At 41.3% G+C, this 15693-nt stretch overlaps 1 protein-coding gene across 4 annotated transcripts in view; it reads right to left on the bottom strand.

Annotated features, from left to right (window-relative positions):
• CRADD (CARD and death domain containing adaptor protein) overlaps positions 1–6559 on the bottom strand; it is a 204674-nt gene extending 198115 nt beyond the window's left edge. For 2 of the 4 annotated variants that reach the window (XM_081061175.1, XM_081061174.1), the window contains exons 1-2: positions 6403–6534; positions 4454–4757 (exon numbers count right to left, since the gene is read on the bottom strand). In XM_081061175.1, the coding sequence (XP_080917301.1) occupies positions 4454–4751 (298 nt within the window). In that variant the 5' untranslated portion in view covers positions 4752–4757; positions 6403–6534. Of the gene's footprint in view, positions 1–4453; positions 4758–5282; positions 5563–6402 lie in introns of those variants that run through there. The other 2 variants (XM_081061176.1, XM_081061177.1) reach the window with 2 other exon arrangements.
• Between the last annotated feature and the right edge of the window lie 9134 nt (positions 6560–15693).

Genomic DNA, 15693 nt, shown 5'->3' with positions numbered 1-15693 from the left:
TCACGCAGCACATGACTGTGTTACTTATTCATGTGCCTGTTGTCTGTCCCCATCAGACTGTAGACTCTAGTGAACTCCTAAGAGTAGGGGTTGTGTTTACTGTAATCCCTAGCACCCCGTGTCTGGCACCTGGGCAATACTCAGTATTGGGGAATGAACAAACGAACCCCTCAGTTGATCTGCAGGGCCTTCACACGTCTTTATTACCCAGTGCCTGGCACCTAGCCGCTCCTCAGGGAGTGTGTGACACCATGCTGGAGATAGACGGGAGTCTGGGCTCACTGTAGACTCTGCCTGTACCACAAGGAGGGGTCTTGCTCACCTACCATGCCCTCTAGAACACACGGTGCCACGACGTGAACTCCATCCAGCCACGGGGAAGTGCCTGCATAGAACACAAGCTACACAAACTGAGATCAACATGGAACCTCTATGCAGAGCAGGGTCAAGCCACGGTAAGACTGGAAAACCCCAGGCTAGAAATCTCTCCAATAAACCTGTTCCAATACCTAAAATGTTTGCCGTGATTGCTCAGTCACCTAAGATGCAGCCAGTATACACGTGAGAGCCAGCGTGCATGTCGAGTCAGTGGCTGACGTGGCTCTACATGGTCAGGCAACGCTGGTTCCAACAGGCACAGGCTGAGCCCGGAGCCACTGGGTAGAGGGGAAACATGCCAGCCCTGCATCCTGCTCCAGTGAGGGCAGCTGAGGAGTCCAGGCATAGGGTCCATAGTGAGAACCAGCTCAAGCCCAGGCAAGGACGAAGCAAATGTCAGCCCCAGGACAGGCACTCCGACAGGCTAAAGAATGGAGGCATCTGAGGCTAACACAGGAGATACACAGCTGTGTTCTCAGATACCCGAGCCGGTGGCTAAGAGAACACAAAGCGGGACAGAATCTACAGGACAGAAATAAATAAATAACTCCGAAGCCGACAGGAAGACTGGGGTTAACGGCTGGGCTGCCAGGCTGACTGTTAAATGAGAATCATGGTAGAGACCCAGTCCTACAGCCAGGGCCAACACAGAGGAACAGGAAATCCTGGGCCCAGCTGGTGAGACTGGGCCGCCCATAAACCTCCTTTCTAGATGCAGAATAATTCGGGTGCTGCAGCGAGCCTGTCAGTGCAGCCAGGGCACATGAGCAATGGGCAGGCAGGCAGGCAGGCACACTCTGCCGTCACCAAACGCAGCACTGTCTTCCTCTCCTGCATGACTGGACAGGAGCCCCAAGAGATTTCCAGCTGACTTAGTGTCTACTAGGTGAGCTTGGCGGGGACGGGACATCACATCAAGTGTTCTTTCCATGGTGCCAAACTGGATTAAGTCATTTTATTGCCAGAATTCCTCTTTTAAAATATAAGAGTCCTTACAGGGTGAGAAAAATACAAAATCAATTCTCCATTAACATCTTAGACTTTTTTAATTAACAGATAGGGAGACCAATCATGCAGGCAGATTCCGAGAGAATCAAAGGTTTAAATCCAGAATATAAATAAAAAGAAGTGGGATCAATCACCAAATAAGGTCTTTGAGGCAGCTCAAAATTTGCAAGAGAAATACAAAAATAGAACAAACAAAAGGGAAACCAAGAATCCCTGAGAAGACCAAAACAAGAAAACTTTTTAATAAAATAAAATCAGCTCATTCTTGGAAAAAGATCCTCATTTTCCCACAGTCTAGTTCTTCAAAATTCAAAAATGCCTTGACAAAAATTGAAATGGACCATATCAAAGCTTATTAAAATTAGTCTATTACAAAACTGAAGAAGCACTGTGGTCCTAGGAAATAGGCCTCTGGGTCCATTTGCATTTTTCACAGGGACATTAAATTGAAGGCATTTCAACTCTGATATTTTTTCCAGGACTTTCAAAAAAAAAAAAATAGGTTTCCAATTATATCCCAATCATATTTTAGAGTTAAAATACTGCCATCAAATTAATTAAACACTTAAAAGTTTAAGGTCTCAAATAAGAGAAGGCTATTAACTAAAACTCCTTTAAAATAATATTATTTCCTCCATCCCTTACATACAGAGGGTGCCCCAAAAATGTATACACATTTTAAGAAAGGAAAAAAACTGTGTTAAAGTTGTAATACTCAATATATACCGATAACAAGAGATAAATACAAGTCATGTCTGACTTCTGCAGTTACAAAAGGTGCTCAAAGTGGTTAGCTCCAGTGTAATTTTAACACAACTTGTTCCTTTCTTAAAATGTATATATATTTTTTGAGTACCCTCTGTGTGTGTATATATATATATGTATATATATATATATATATATGGCTAAAACTTATGGTATAGTGGATTTTCAATAACGTATATGGATTTTTAAAGTGATTTTTATGAGGTGGAAAACCACAAAGTGAAGAAAGGAATGAGAAACTCCCAATTCAGGGTGAGCTAGGATTGCGGAGGAGCACCCAGAAGGTCAAAGACAATAGTAATATTTTTGTTTTAACTGAGTGATGGGAAAACGGGTGTTCACCGCACCATTATTGTCCATACCGTACTTATATTTTGTAATCGTATTTAAAATGTTTAGTAATTAACAATGACTATTTGAAAAGTGAGTTTATATAATTGTCATTGTGGAAGGTATATAGAGACATATTTTAATCAAACTCTTCAGAATATTTTTCAATATCAGTGTTACTCAACAAACAATTAAAAGTACTTAATTTGTGCCGTAGCCAACCTAGCTTTCATTTGACCACTTCCACAGAATTAACAAACATTATTTTTATAAACTTCAACACAGATACACTCGATTTTTTCCCCACTCTATACTATTTCGTTCTGTTTACTTTTAAAAAACACTATTTTTCCCCCAACTCTTCTATAACTTCCACCATTTGGTAAGAACCATCATAATTTTTTCTTGTTATTTGAATGCATCTGAAGAAATGACAATGAGGTCACACCTCGATTAAAAACAAACAACAGTACTATTTCCATCACCCAAAATGATTATAAAACTAAATATTTTGGTAGGAACAGGTTTTCAGTTAGTCTGTTTTGTTGCTTCCAGCTCTGTGTTGCCAAGAGGAACTTCTAAGTCAAACACCAGGAAAAGATATCGGACACCCTAATTTTTCTTTTAACATTTCCCCAATTCTTTCCCCAATGTTATTTATTCTGCTTTCAACAAAGTGGTAGAAATCTCTTAAATACTTTAATTTGGCCAAGTTCACACACCTATTTAATTTTGTAAGGACAATCAAACCTGAGAACTCCAGCGGTTCTCAAAAGGCCAGCTATTTTCAGTACTTCAAAAAGCCTAAAACATACATTTGCCTGTAATTTGGCCATGCTAGGAAATGAAAATATTGTTTTCTTTTTCCACTGGGATTTAACTAGGCCTTTCTAAGTTAACGGATTATCTCATGCTGATTAGATATTCAGTCATTAATAAAAATAGAAGAATTAATCATGAGTACTTAATACATGTGGTCTGGAAAATCATTCAGAATATGAGGTCCATGAGGCCAAAATAATAAAAGTGGTCTTTTATTACTGGTATTTGCTTTTTAACCAGTTATACTGTTATTTAAAAAACAGCAACAACACAGTCGGACCACTGACCTGGAGTTGTTCTAACTATCACTGCTATCCAAACGCCAGAGAATGTTGACTTCCTAACTCTGTCAACTTTCAAATTGTCAGTTCAGTTCTATGCTGCTCAGTATTTGTGAAAAGTGTACATCATGGGAGCTGTTAAGAGGGAACAAGTATTCCATATCACATCCTCCTGCTATCAGCCAAGTTAATGGCACGAGGACCGTTTCTCTTTTCCATAGCTTGCAACTTTCCTTAAAATGAGACCCTCCACAAATTACTGTCCTTACAAAATTAAGTACTCTGGGTGTCTGAATAAAACCAAACTAAAAAAGGACAACTTTAAATCAATAACCTATAAAAACAAAGTCAGCCAGCCTTCCAAACAATCCCCTTTGGCCATGTAGGAACAGGTGCAAGGCCGGCCTTCCTAAAGGCTGTCTTTAGGAAGCCTTGTCCTTCACAAATCTGACCTTTCCCAGCCAGCAGCTCTGGCACCCCTTGAAGCAGTCATCAGAAGGCCTAATGCCTGCTTTCCCATCTGCACTTTCCAAATGGCTCCTGATGCCAAGGGCTGAGATATGACCTGGCTCTCAGAGGAGAACATGCCTCCCAAGTGACTTGCCAAATTTCCCTGGAAGCATTTGTAAACGTACCCTGTGACCTCCCTCCTCACCCTCTCAATTATGCTTCACTCTTCCTTCCTTCCCTGCACTTCCTAATTCCACTTCCTCATCCTGTCCCTCTAACGCCATGTGCCTTCAGCCCAAACTCCTTATCCACTTTCAGGAACTGCTGAGCCCCTCCCAGCCTAAAACCCCAATTTCCAATCCAAAGACCATAGTTCAACCATTTTGGAGCTGGCTTGAAGTGATCACTTGGGGGCCTACCTGCAGGCAGATGGGTTATGGCTTCTTCTCTTGCCTTCTCCAGCTTCTCCCTTACCCAGGGAAATTCCTGCAGGGAATCTAGGAATGCATCAAACGCTTTAGGACCTCTGGAAGGTAGGATATCCAGCAGCAGCATTGTTTTCCGGAGGCCTGTGGCTTGAGCTTTGATTTCTTGCACATGGTTTTCAGTCAGGACCCCCTCCTGGTAAAGATACTGAAGAACCAGTCCGTCCACCAGTACCTCTGCACCCAGGTCCAAGCGAAGAGAGCGAAGCACTTGCTTGTCTCTAGCCTCCATTTCCCCCTGGAAAGAGACAAAATTGTAGCTCAGGTTACAGGAATACTGGTGAGCCCCTAAAGATAGGGTCCTACCATGCAAGCTCCTTAAGGTCATGGATAGCTTTGAACCTTAGCCGACGGCCAGGCCATGGTGTTTAGCCCAGCCGAGTTAATTTCAAATGTTTCTGAACATAACACTGAACATGAATCATCTTTTCTGTTTTTGCTTTTCCACACAATGGGATCTTAGCTCAATATCTTGTTCTATAAAGAGATTTGGGGGGGAAAGTGGGTCAGAGACCCTGCTTAAGAAGCAACTTTTATCCAAGGATTACAGAGCAACATTTCAAGATACTTGAGCAAAAATATTGGTTTTTTAATTGTAACACTGCCTTCATCAGTTACCCAACCCCTGCAGATGCTGGTGCGCTTCTGAACACGCGCGTTTGCAGAACCTCATCAGCAATGGGCATGGCGGACAGACACCAGCGGATACTAAATCCATTTAAGGATCTTTTACCCCTAAGAGAAAAGGCCTATACGCCATCACCTTCCCAAAAACACTGAAGTGTTTGTGCCCAGTCTGCTGTAAACCTTTTAGTCACAGACTCCATCCCTTCTCGGTAAGAATTCAGGGTCTCCATCACGACACTGGTGGCTACACACGTACGGGACATTTAATGGGCTTCTTTTTCTTTGAAAGAAAAATGTGCACACGCGGGTCCGGGTCAGCAGCCACGCACGATTGGAAGGCACATTGGCAAAACCAGTGAACCAGGGAGCTGAGGGGAGGTCGTGGGCGGACTGGGGGGAACGCGCGGCGGAGGGGGGACCGGGGAGGCCACGGGGCTCCCGCGCGCGGGGTGCAGCCCGGTGCTGCCCGCCCTCCCCCGCCCTCCCCTCCCCTCCCCCGCCCTCCCCTCCCCTCCCCCGCCCTCCCCTCCCCTCCCCTTCCCTCCCCTCCCCTCCCCTCCCCCGCCCTCCCCTCCCCTCCCCTCCCCTGCCCGGCCCTCCCCCGCCCTCCCCTCCCCTCCCCCGCCCTCCCCTCCCCTCCCCCGCCCTCCCCTCCCCTTCCCTCCCCTCCCCTCCCCCGCCCTCCCCTCCCCTCCCCCGCCCCCGCCCTCCCCTCCCCTCCCCTGCCCGGCCCTCCCCCGCCCTCCCCTCCCCTCCCCCGCCCTCCCCTCCCCTCCCCCGCCCTCCCCTCCCCTCCCCTCCCCTTCCCTCCCCTCCCCTCCCCTCCCCCGCCCTCCCCTCCCCTCCCCTGCTCGGCCCTCCCCCTCCCCCCCCCCCCCCCCCGGAGCCCTCGCGGCGGTCCGGCAGGTGTCGGGGAGGAGCAGGGCGTGCACGTTTGGAAGCCAGAGCCCGTTTGGAACGTGTGTGTATTTCCTGCCTCGCCAGCTGCAGCCCTGTAATATTACGCACAGGACGAACTAAGGGATTTTCGGGGCAACCTGACCCGCTTAAAAGAGGGTGCTGGGAACGACCTTCAGAGCGGACCGGGGGGAGAGCGGGCCGCGGGCACCCCCGCCGCCGCCCCAACCCGGCCCAGCCCGCGAGGTCCGAGCGGGATAGGGGTGCGGGGGAGCCACGCCCAGCACAGGCCGCAGACGCCGCGGCGCGGGGCCTCCGACAAAAGATGAATGTGGAGCCTCTGGTTTCCTGTTACTTACGTCTGCAAACACGTATCTTAACCAAAAAACAACAAGAACAACAAAAAAAACCCTGCAACCGGAATCCAGACTGTTAGGGAACCTACACCATAAGCACCATCTTTGTTAAAGGCGAAAGCCGTGAACAGGAAGTGTTGTCGCCATCTTTGTTAAGGGCAAACACAGGAAGTTCTGTAACCATCTTTATTTGGGGCCAAGTGTCGGACTGAAGCCTTTTCCGCCATAGTTGCTGTGGGTAAACAATCTAGGCACCTGGAGCTGAAAAATACTAGCATCACGTAGGGGGTTATCTAAGGAAAAAAGTAATCGGATAATTGCATTTTAACACAGTAACTCCATCACGGCCTAGTACACAATTGAAATAATAGGTCTGAAAAGTCACTTTATCAGCAAGGCCTTCCCTGACCATTCTATTTAAAATTTAAGTGACCGTTCTATTTAAAAATAGCCATCTCCTGCACTGGCATCCCCTTTTCCAACTTTTATTTTTATCTGTAGTAGGTATCATCATCTTACCAAAACTTTTACCTAATCATTTATTTAGCATCTGTTTCCCTCCACATAAAATGCAAGGTGATTTTGAAACTGGAGGCCAAAGGAGTCCAGAGTTCATGCTGTCCGCACTGAGCCAATAGACCATGTGGGGACGGAGCCCCAAGAGAGCAGTTTCCAGGCTCTCAGCCTCACATAGAAAGGTGCTGGCTCGGGTAGTAAGTGGCCATCAACTGTGAACAGATGGCCATCAGCTGTGGCTAGTTGGCCGTCAGCTGTAACCTGTAAGCCATTGGCCACTAATATAACTGCCGTGGCTACGCTAGCAGAGAAGATGGGGGCTAGCAAGAGCGGATTGCAGAGAGGCAGATGCCGCCAGTGAGAATGTAGTGATATGATTCCCCTATCTATGGCTCCGTGGGTGCTCCTTTTGGGCCTCACCATGTCCTGCGTTCTTATGTGGGGAGCGGGAGCTAAGACTCTGCCTGCCACCCCACACAACAGACCAACACAGGAGTTGGATCATAGAACAAATGTTTATTATCAGAGCACCAGTGGTCTGAGAAGGCAGCGAGTTAACACCTCCAAAACTGCCTTAGCATTCTCAGACCAGCCTGGGATGTTTAAGGGAAAATCTGGGCCTTCCTCCATGATGGTTCCGGGGGTCTGCATGGAGCCTTCCCTCTGGCAATGTGGCTTTCCCACGTGCTCATCAACCGAGGAGCAGTGATGACAGTAACCTGGAAAGAATGCTAGGCCATAAAGATTGTGATCAGTAAGCATGGGGTATTAATTATAAGCTTCAGGGTAATTTTCTAAAACAGGGAACTGGGATGGGACATTCTGGGCTCAAGCTGCAGGGGGTAATTTATTACTAAGCTTTAGGTTAAGGAAAGGTGAGTCTGGGGATGCAGAGAGGTCTCCACTATGGGGTTCCCAACCGGGCCCGACTTCAATTTCTTTATATAACAAGATTTCTGCCCACAAAGTGTTTACAAGTCAGTTATTCAGGATTCAGTTGCAGCAATCAGCTAGCTACTCTAGACAGAAAGGTATTTGTCATTGGAATTGGAGACATTCACAATCTTTGGAAAGGCTGGAGAAGGTCTGGGCATCCAAGCATGACTCCATCAACAACACTGACAAACTGGCTCATGGCCACAATTAGGAAGATAGAGTCAGGAACTGCCACTACTCCATAGTTCTAGCCTTCTCAACACTGACACAACAAAGACTGGACACGGAACACAGCTGCAGAAAAACCAAGGTCTCCACAGCTGTATTTGCCAACAGCATCAAAATAGAACGTGCAAATCTTATTCTGATGCATGCCACTGGTGAAACTTAATTTGTATGCAGAACATTAGCATCAAGAGTGTCTGGGACATGTAATTTGGAGTTTTCCAGCTTCTGAAGCACAGAAAGATATGCTAAAAAGAGAGAGTGACTGATATTGGGGACAGATCTGCTGAATAGACCATATTTTTAATTTGGAAGGCAAGAGAAGTTCATGACCCAAAAATAGACAGATACAAGAATATCAAATTGAGGCTCCTTCCTCAAATTCCTTTAAGAAATGAGGCAGTTGATAAATGCATTTATTGATTCACTTCTAAGTCAATTGGATGATATATACAGAAAGTCATAGATGTACTAAAAATTACTTGACAGTAACAAAAAACAAACAAACAAACAAACCTTAAGTGTCCTTATTTCCATAGAGGTTTTCACAACAAACACCTCTAATGGAAGATGAAAATATCTTTGTAAGTGAATCAATGGAGAGTAATTCTAAATCTCACTCCTCAAAACCTTCTAATTTTTGTAACCAGTTTAAAGTGTTATTATACCAATCTACCATTTTACTATACCAGTAGTGACAATATTTTGTATGGGTGGCAAATATTATTATTATAACTAGCATTTTACATATGTGAAGACTGTGGATCAAAGTGGCCAAGTGTCTTAGCCCAAATCTCACAGGTAATATGCAGCAAAACCTGAATTCTAACCAGGTCCCTCTGGTTTCATTCTATTTCCTGTACACTGTACACTACACAGCCCTGTATGGTGAAGAGACTGTTCTTCTAATGACAGCCAAAATATTGTCAAATCATTCTGTGCCTCCTCCCACTGATGATATTTTTACGTTCCAGGTATGCTCTTCCTCTCTCCCCCTTCATTTGTTCTGGAATTGGACAAGATTTCTTTTCTATATATGGGCAGATGTTAGCAATATTCTTGTTCTTCATCCAGATAAAGTACAGATACTGCCAACAACTGAGGTTACTGACTTTTGGGGTAGAAAAAAACGTGTATTTTTTCCAACTGTAAACTTTGATAATTTTCAAACATATAGTAAAGTTAAACAAATAGCACAAGAAAAACCCATATAAAACTACCTAGTTTAAAACACTTCTTGATGACTTGTATTTGGAAAGGCTTGTGATCTCCTGGAAGCCAGAAGGAGACAGTGATGTTGATGACATCCAGGGGTAGGTGAGGAGCCAACAGAGAGTTCTATGAGAGTTCATGAACAGAAGAAAAGAGAGCGGGGGACAGCATGAGAAGAGTTAGTGCAGGAGCTGAGAGGTTGGCATTAAAGATCTGACTTAAATCGATAAGGTAAAGCCCTTCACCGTCAAAGTCCTCTTCCTATGGCAAATTTAGATGAGCATTCATGCTGCCTCCTAAGTGACCAGGCTAGCTATCCAACTGACTAGCCAAATATTGTCGGTCAGCCTGTTGCAGGACTACCACCCACCCTAGCATACAAAGATACTTCTGAGCAGCACACCAAAGGTTCATTTTTACTGTATAAATATGTAAAGTCAGCAAGCCCTGAAGGAATCTAATATAGAGCAGAATCACTATCGCAGGGGGTTACTCTTCCACTCTCTCCAGTCCCTCTCTCTAGGCTGGAATTATGCCCCCACAGAGGATTAAGCACCTGTTACCCAGTGGTAACCAATCCCTTTTCAGGAAGACAGATATTTTCCTTTTGATCTCTCCCTTACCATGTTTACTTGCATCAAAATATACCCATTGTGAGTGTGCAAAAGAATCAAAAAGCAAAAAGAATGAGTGTAGTGTTTTGCTGTCTTTCAATTTAGTCTTTGGTTTTGCAACCTTCAAAACAAAAATCAAAGGAGTTGGATATTTTGGGGTCTTCCTGTTTCATAGATGTGGAAATTAAGTCGTGGAGAAAAACAGATTCTTTTTTAGCATACTTGAAATAGTCACAGAAATAGGTCGTGAATTAAGTCACAAAGAAACCAATAAATTAAAAAAAATCTCAACAGCATACAACCTATGGACTCTACCATTTTACAACAAAATCAGAAATTTTAATAGAAAAATAGCTTCCATAAATCCCATAAGTTTGGAAACTAAATAAAACAACCCTTAAGCTCCTGAGCAAAAACAAAGTCAAACAATTCTATTGATAAAGCAATATGGAGATTCCTCAAAAAATTAAAAATAGCACTATCATATGATCAACTTCTGGGTATAGATACAAAGAAAATGAAATCAGTATCTCAAAGAGATATCTGCACACCCATGTTCATTGCAGCATTACACACAATGGGCAACCTAATTGTCCATCAATGGATGAAGGGATACATTTTATAAATATATATATATATATATATATATATATATATATATATATATATATATATTCCTGTGGTGTTGCAGTTCTTGATTTTGGCCATTCTAATCGATGTTACTTCCTTCTTTTTAAATTATATATACATATATATATATACACATATATAATTAATTAATTATAATTATATACATATATAATATATGTATCAGTCTTAAAAAAGAAGGAAATAATATCTATTAGAATGGCCAAAATCAAGAACTCCAACACCAAAGGTTGGTGAGGACATGAAGCAATAGAAACTTACTCATTGCTGGTGGGAATGTGAAATGGTACAGCTACTTTGGAAGACAGTTTGGCAATTTCTTTAAAATCTGTATATACTCTTATCATATGATCCAGCAGTCATGCTCCTTGGTATTTATCCAAAGGAGTTGACAAGTTATATCCACACAAACGCCTGAACACAGATGTTTCTAGCAACTTTATTCATAATTGTCAGATCTTGGAAACAACCAAGATGTCCTTCAGTAGGTGATGGATAAATATACTGTTGTCCATCCAGACAATGGAATATGATTCATCACTAAAAAGACATGAGCTATCAAGCAAGAAAAGATATGGGGAAACCTTAAATGTGTATTACTAAGTGAAAGAAAACAATATGAAAAGTCTACATACTGTATGATCCTACTGGTATGACATTCTAGAAAAGACAAAACTATGGAGACAGTGAAAAGATCAGTGGTTGCCTGGGGGTTGTGGTAGGAGATGAGTAGAGGGAGGGTGTACAGAGGATTTTTAGGGCAGTGAAAATACTCTGTGTGATAGCATAATGATGAATATATATCATTATTCATTTGTGCAAATCCCCAGAACACACACTAAGAGTAAACTCTAAGGATAATTATGGACTTGGGGTGATTATGATGTGATAATGTAGGTTCATTAATTGTAACAAATGTACCATTCAGGTGGGGGGGGTTTGTAATGGGAAAGATATGAATGTGTGTAGCAGATGGTATACGGGAATTCTCTATACCTTCTGTTTGATTTTGCTATGAACCTTAAACTGCTCTTTAATCAGTCTTAACTAAAAAACAACAGCAAAGCCTGAAAAAAAAAAAAAAGGAAATCCTGTCATACACTACAACATGGATGAACATGGAAGACATTATGCTAAGTGAAATAAGCCAGACACAGGAAGACAAATACTGTATGCTCTCACTTATATGTAAAATCTTAAAAAGTCAAACACACAGAAGCAGAGAGTATAATGGTGGTTGCCAAGGTCTGGGGGTCGAGGTGGGTTAAATGGGAAGACATTGGTCAAAGGGCACAAAGTTTAAGTGATGCAGGATGAATCAATTTTGCAGATCTAATGTTCAGCATGGTGACTATCATTAACAATACTATACTGTATACTTGAAATTTTCTAAGAAAGTAGATCTTAAATGTTCTCACCATAAAAAAAAAAAAAAAGGATAACTCTGTGAGATGATGGATGTGTTCATAAACTTGGTTGTGGAAATCATTTCACAATATATATGTATATCAAAACATCACATTATACACCATAAAGATATACAATTTTTATTTGTCAAGTATACTTCAGTAAAAGCTGGGGATGAAAAGTCACACACTTCTGAGCAATAGAGTATAGAAAGAAAAACAAATTATAGCAAAGAAACCTGGCAGACACCACCTAAATCAAGTGATCAAGGCTAACATCATCAAAAGCAAGTGATGTTCCCCAATATGATGTGACAAGAAGGGCACATCACCTCTGTGGTATTGTTCCCCAAAATTCATAATCTCAGTCTTTTCATAAGCATACATCAGACAAACCCAGAGTAAGAGACCTTCCACAAAATATCTGACAATTGCTATTCAAAAATATCAAGGTCATAAAAGAGCAGGAAAGACTGAGAAGCTGTCACAGATTGGAGGAGACTAAGGAGAGATGACAACAAAGGAAGAAAAGGAAGGAGGGAGGGAGGGAGGGAAAGAAAGAGTAGAAAAGGAAGATGGTGAAGGACTTGCCTATTGTCAGGAAGCTATGAAGACCTCTGAACCTAATTTCTTATACACCATTCCATCTTTGCTATTTTCTTGACAGGCAACAAGAATCCCCTACAGCCTCCCTTCCCTGTACTTCTCACCCCACAACAAAGATAAAAACAGAGTTTGTCCAAGGAAATATAGACATCTACCCCTGCAACTGTAAATCCTAAAACTACGCGTGGAATATGCAGCCATGCTGTCCCTTGTTTCTGTAGAACTCTTGATAAATATATTATGCTGTGGATAATATTACTGGAATAAATGTGTACCAATTAATTTTAATTTTGCTAAGTTATAAATTCTAATGATTCCTTCAGCTTTCTGGTATCTCATTTTGATCTTTGGTTAATAATTTTTATTGTGAAAATCTTGGGACGGTTCACAAAAACCTACATTGCAAATCTTTTAAAAGAGCCAAATACATTATTATGCAAATTATCATGTACTAATTTAACACCCCAACAACATTTCTAGATGTTTGAAGTATTATGCTATAAAACTTTAGTGATTGATACTACTAGGATTATTGCAATTTACATCAATAAGTTTTTATTGAGCATTTATTATGTGCTAGGATCAGCTAGGGCTAACACACTAAAAGAGAGATAAGTTCTCTGACTTCATGGAGCTTACAGTCTAGAGGAGGAAGCAAACATCAACAAGAAAACAAAAATAATAATTATGAATGCAATGAAGGAAGAGTGCTTTGGTAAGATAAAACAGTCAGGGGACTAAGGGAAGGGAGCTGATTTCAACTGAGTCTGCAGAGAAAACCTCTTTAAGGGGGTGACTTTTCCTATTCTTCTTCAAAAAAACTTGCAGCTGTTATAAAACTGTACTATACACATTTAAAAGATGGATAAGAAACTAGTTAAGATTTAACGTATTAGGATACCTAAAGATATTAGGACATGCTGAAATAAGCTCTTTGTTTCCCAGCACTCACAATAAAAGGAAAAAAAAAATTATGTTGTGTAGTTCCCATCTCTTAAAGAAAGAAAATATGCTGAGTCATCCAAAGATACTGAAATTTCAATGACATTGGTTTCGAGCAGGAATTTATCATGTAATTCTTTATATAAGGAACATCAGATCAATTAATAAACTATGATTTTCCTGTGTTACTTCACAAAGGATACTAAAATGTTCTTTACATGTATATAGCTGATATTAACCCAATATAAAGCACAAAATAATCCAATCTAGGTACTGAGTGGTATAACTAAATGCAGTGATTGAAAGAAACTAGTAAAATGGATGCCATTTAAACTCTCTCAAGGACTAGCTAACAACCAAACCTAAGTATTTTAAATGGCAAAATTTAATAGCTAAATTCTCTGCTGAAGAGCTACTGGGCGGACAGACTGTATCACTGATTGAAGAGAAATCTATACACGTTGGATAGCAGACGTAAAGAGGATTAACTTAACATTTTGAGACGAGAAATTTAGTATTTCTTTCATTCTTGTTTACACGAAGCAACATAGAAGCAAGTTGCTCTGTTATCAGGGAAAGGGGCCAATGTTTCTCAGTGAACAACAACAACAAAAGGAGCTTGAACCTGTTTAAGCATGTGGCCAAGTATTTGACTTAGACCACAGAGTTTGACATCATAAAGCACAAAGAAGTTATTCTGACACCCCCGACAAAATCCCCTGACTATTTCCATTACCAATTAGCCACAGTGACCACGAAAAGAATTTCACATGGACCTTACTAAGAGTTTCCTTCCAAGAACTACGTCATCGTAGGTCTGCCAGATGACTTGTCAGTAAATGTATCAGGTATTTGAATGAACTAAGCTTTTATTTGGGGTTATTTAATAAAGTCCTTTTAAAAATTAAACAATGACGACTGAGTATAATGATTTTTTTTTTTTTATTTCAGCATAATTGAGGTTGGGCTGTTCTCTCTGACAACAATCCACCAAAGGTTTAGCTGCATCTTAATAAAGCAAATACAACCATTATCCCAGACCAGAGCACTTCCCTTCCTTCTCATTTGCACTGATAAGTGGGCATATAGCCAATCCATCCACCAGCTATACAGGAAATATAGAATTTTGAACAAATAGTGTATATTAATATTGAAGCATTAGAACTCTTTTTAAGGGAGACTGTTTGATTTTGTAGGGAAAAGAACTTAGCCATTAAAGATGCTGATGGATTCTTTATGTCTCTTCTCCCCGGATGATGAGAATATGAATGCTGAGATGCTTGGAGTACCAGTCAGCTAGAAGTATGAGATGGGCTGAAACAAGCTTCTCTCCACCAGAGAAGCGCTCCCCTTGCCCAGAAGTAGAAGGGAATGGAAAAGACTGAATGTGGCTTACCTCACCAAATTCATGGTCCAGATACATTTCTCCTAATGGTCTGAGAACCTCAGATATGCAGAAGGAAAAGGAAAGCTACTACCCTTGTGACTTCTGAGTGGTTTGTTCTTTTTTGCGTGGCAGTTTTAGACTGCCTTCTCTTGGGAACAGAGAATCGATTTTCCATTTTTGTGGTCTCTGCTCAAATGATCTAATACTACGTACATAGCATGTACTCATTAAATATGTTTGACCAATAAATAACATGACTATCCTATTTATTTCATTTTACACACAGTACCTCATATGATGCCTGGCAGTAGACACTCAAAAACATGGGTCATTAAATGCATATAAGGCCAATGTATTACAACCAGATTTCTTTTTTGGTCCCCATTTATGTATACTAAAGAATGTGAGAAAGTCAAAAATTCCTATCAATTCATTTTTATGTGGCTACTTTTATAAGCGTTATAGGAGATATAGGTAGGTAGGTAGATCGATTAGATAGATGATAGATGATGATGATAGATAGATAGATAGATAGATAGATAGATAGATAGATAGATAGATAGATAGATAGATAGGTAGATAGATAGATAGATAGATGATAGAATGTGTTTTTTTCTATAAAGTTTTGTTAAGTATCTGAAAATTTAAAAAATACTCCTAGAACTCTTTCCTTTTCTATCAATATTCTCATTCAGCCCATTCCATTAAATATTACCTAAAGACAAAAATATCTTCCAAATGTTTAGCTCTGGCTTCATGTATCTGGTTGGCTACTTGACGTCTCCAGTTGAAGTTCAATAGG

This window comes from Rhinolophus hipposideros (genome assembly GCF_964194185.1).
Source record: "Rhinolophus hipposideros genome assembly, chromosome: 9".
NCBI lineage: Eukaryota > Metazoa > Chordata > Mammalia > Chiroptera > Rhinolophidae > Rhinolophus > Rhinolophus hipposideros.
Note: the sequence above shows the minus strand (reverse complement) of the source record. Positions and strands in the feature narration are given on the sequence as shown.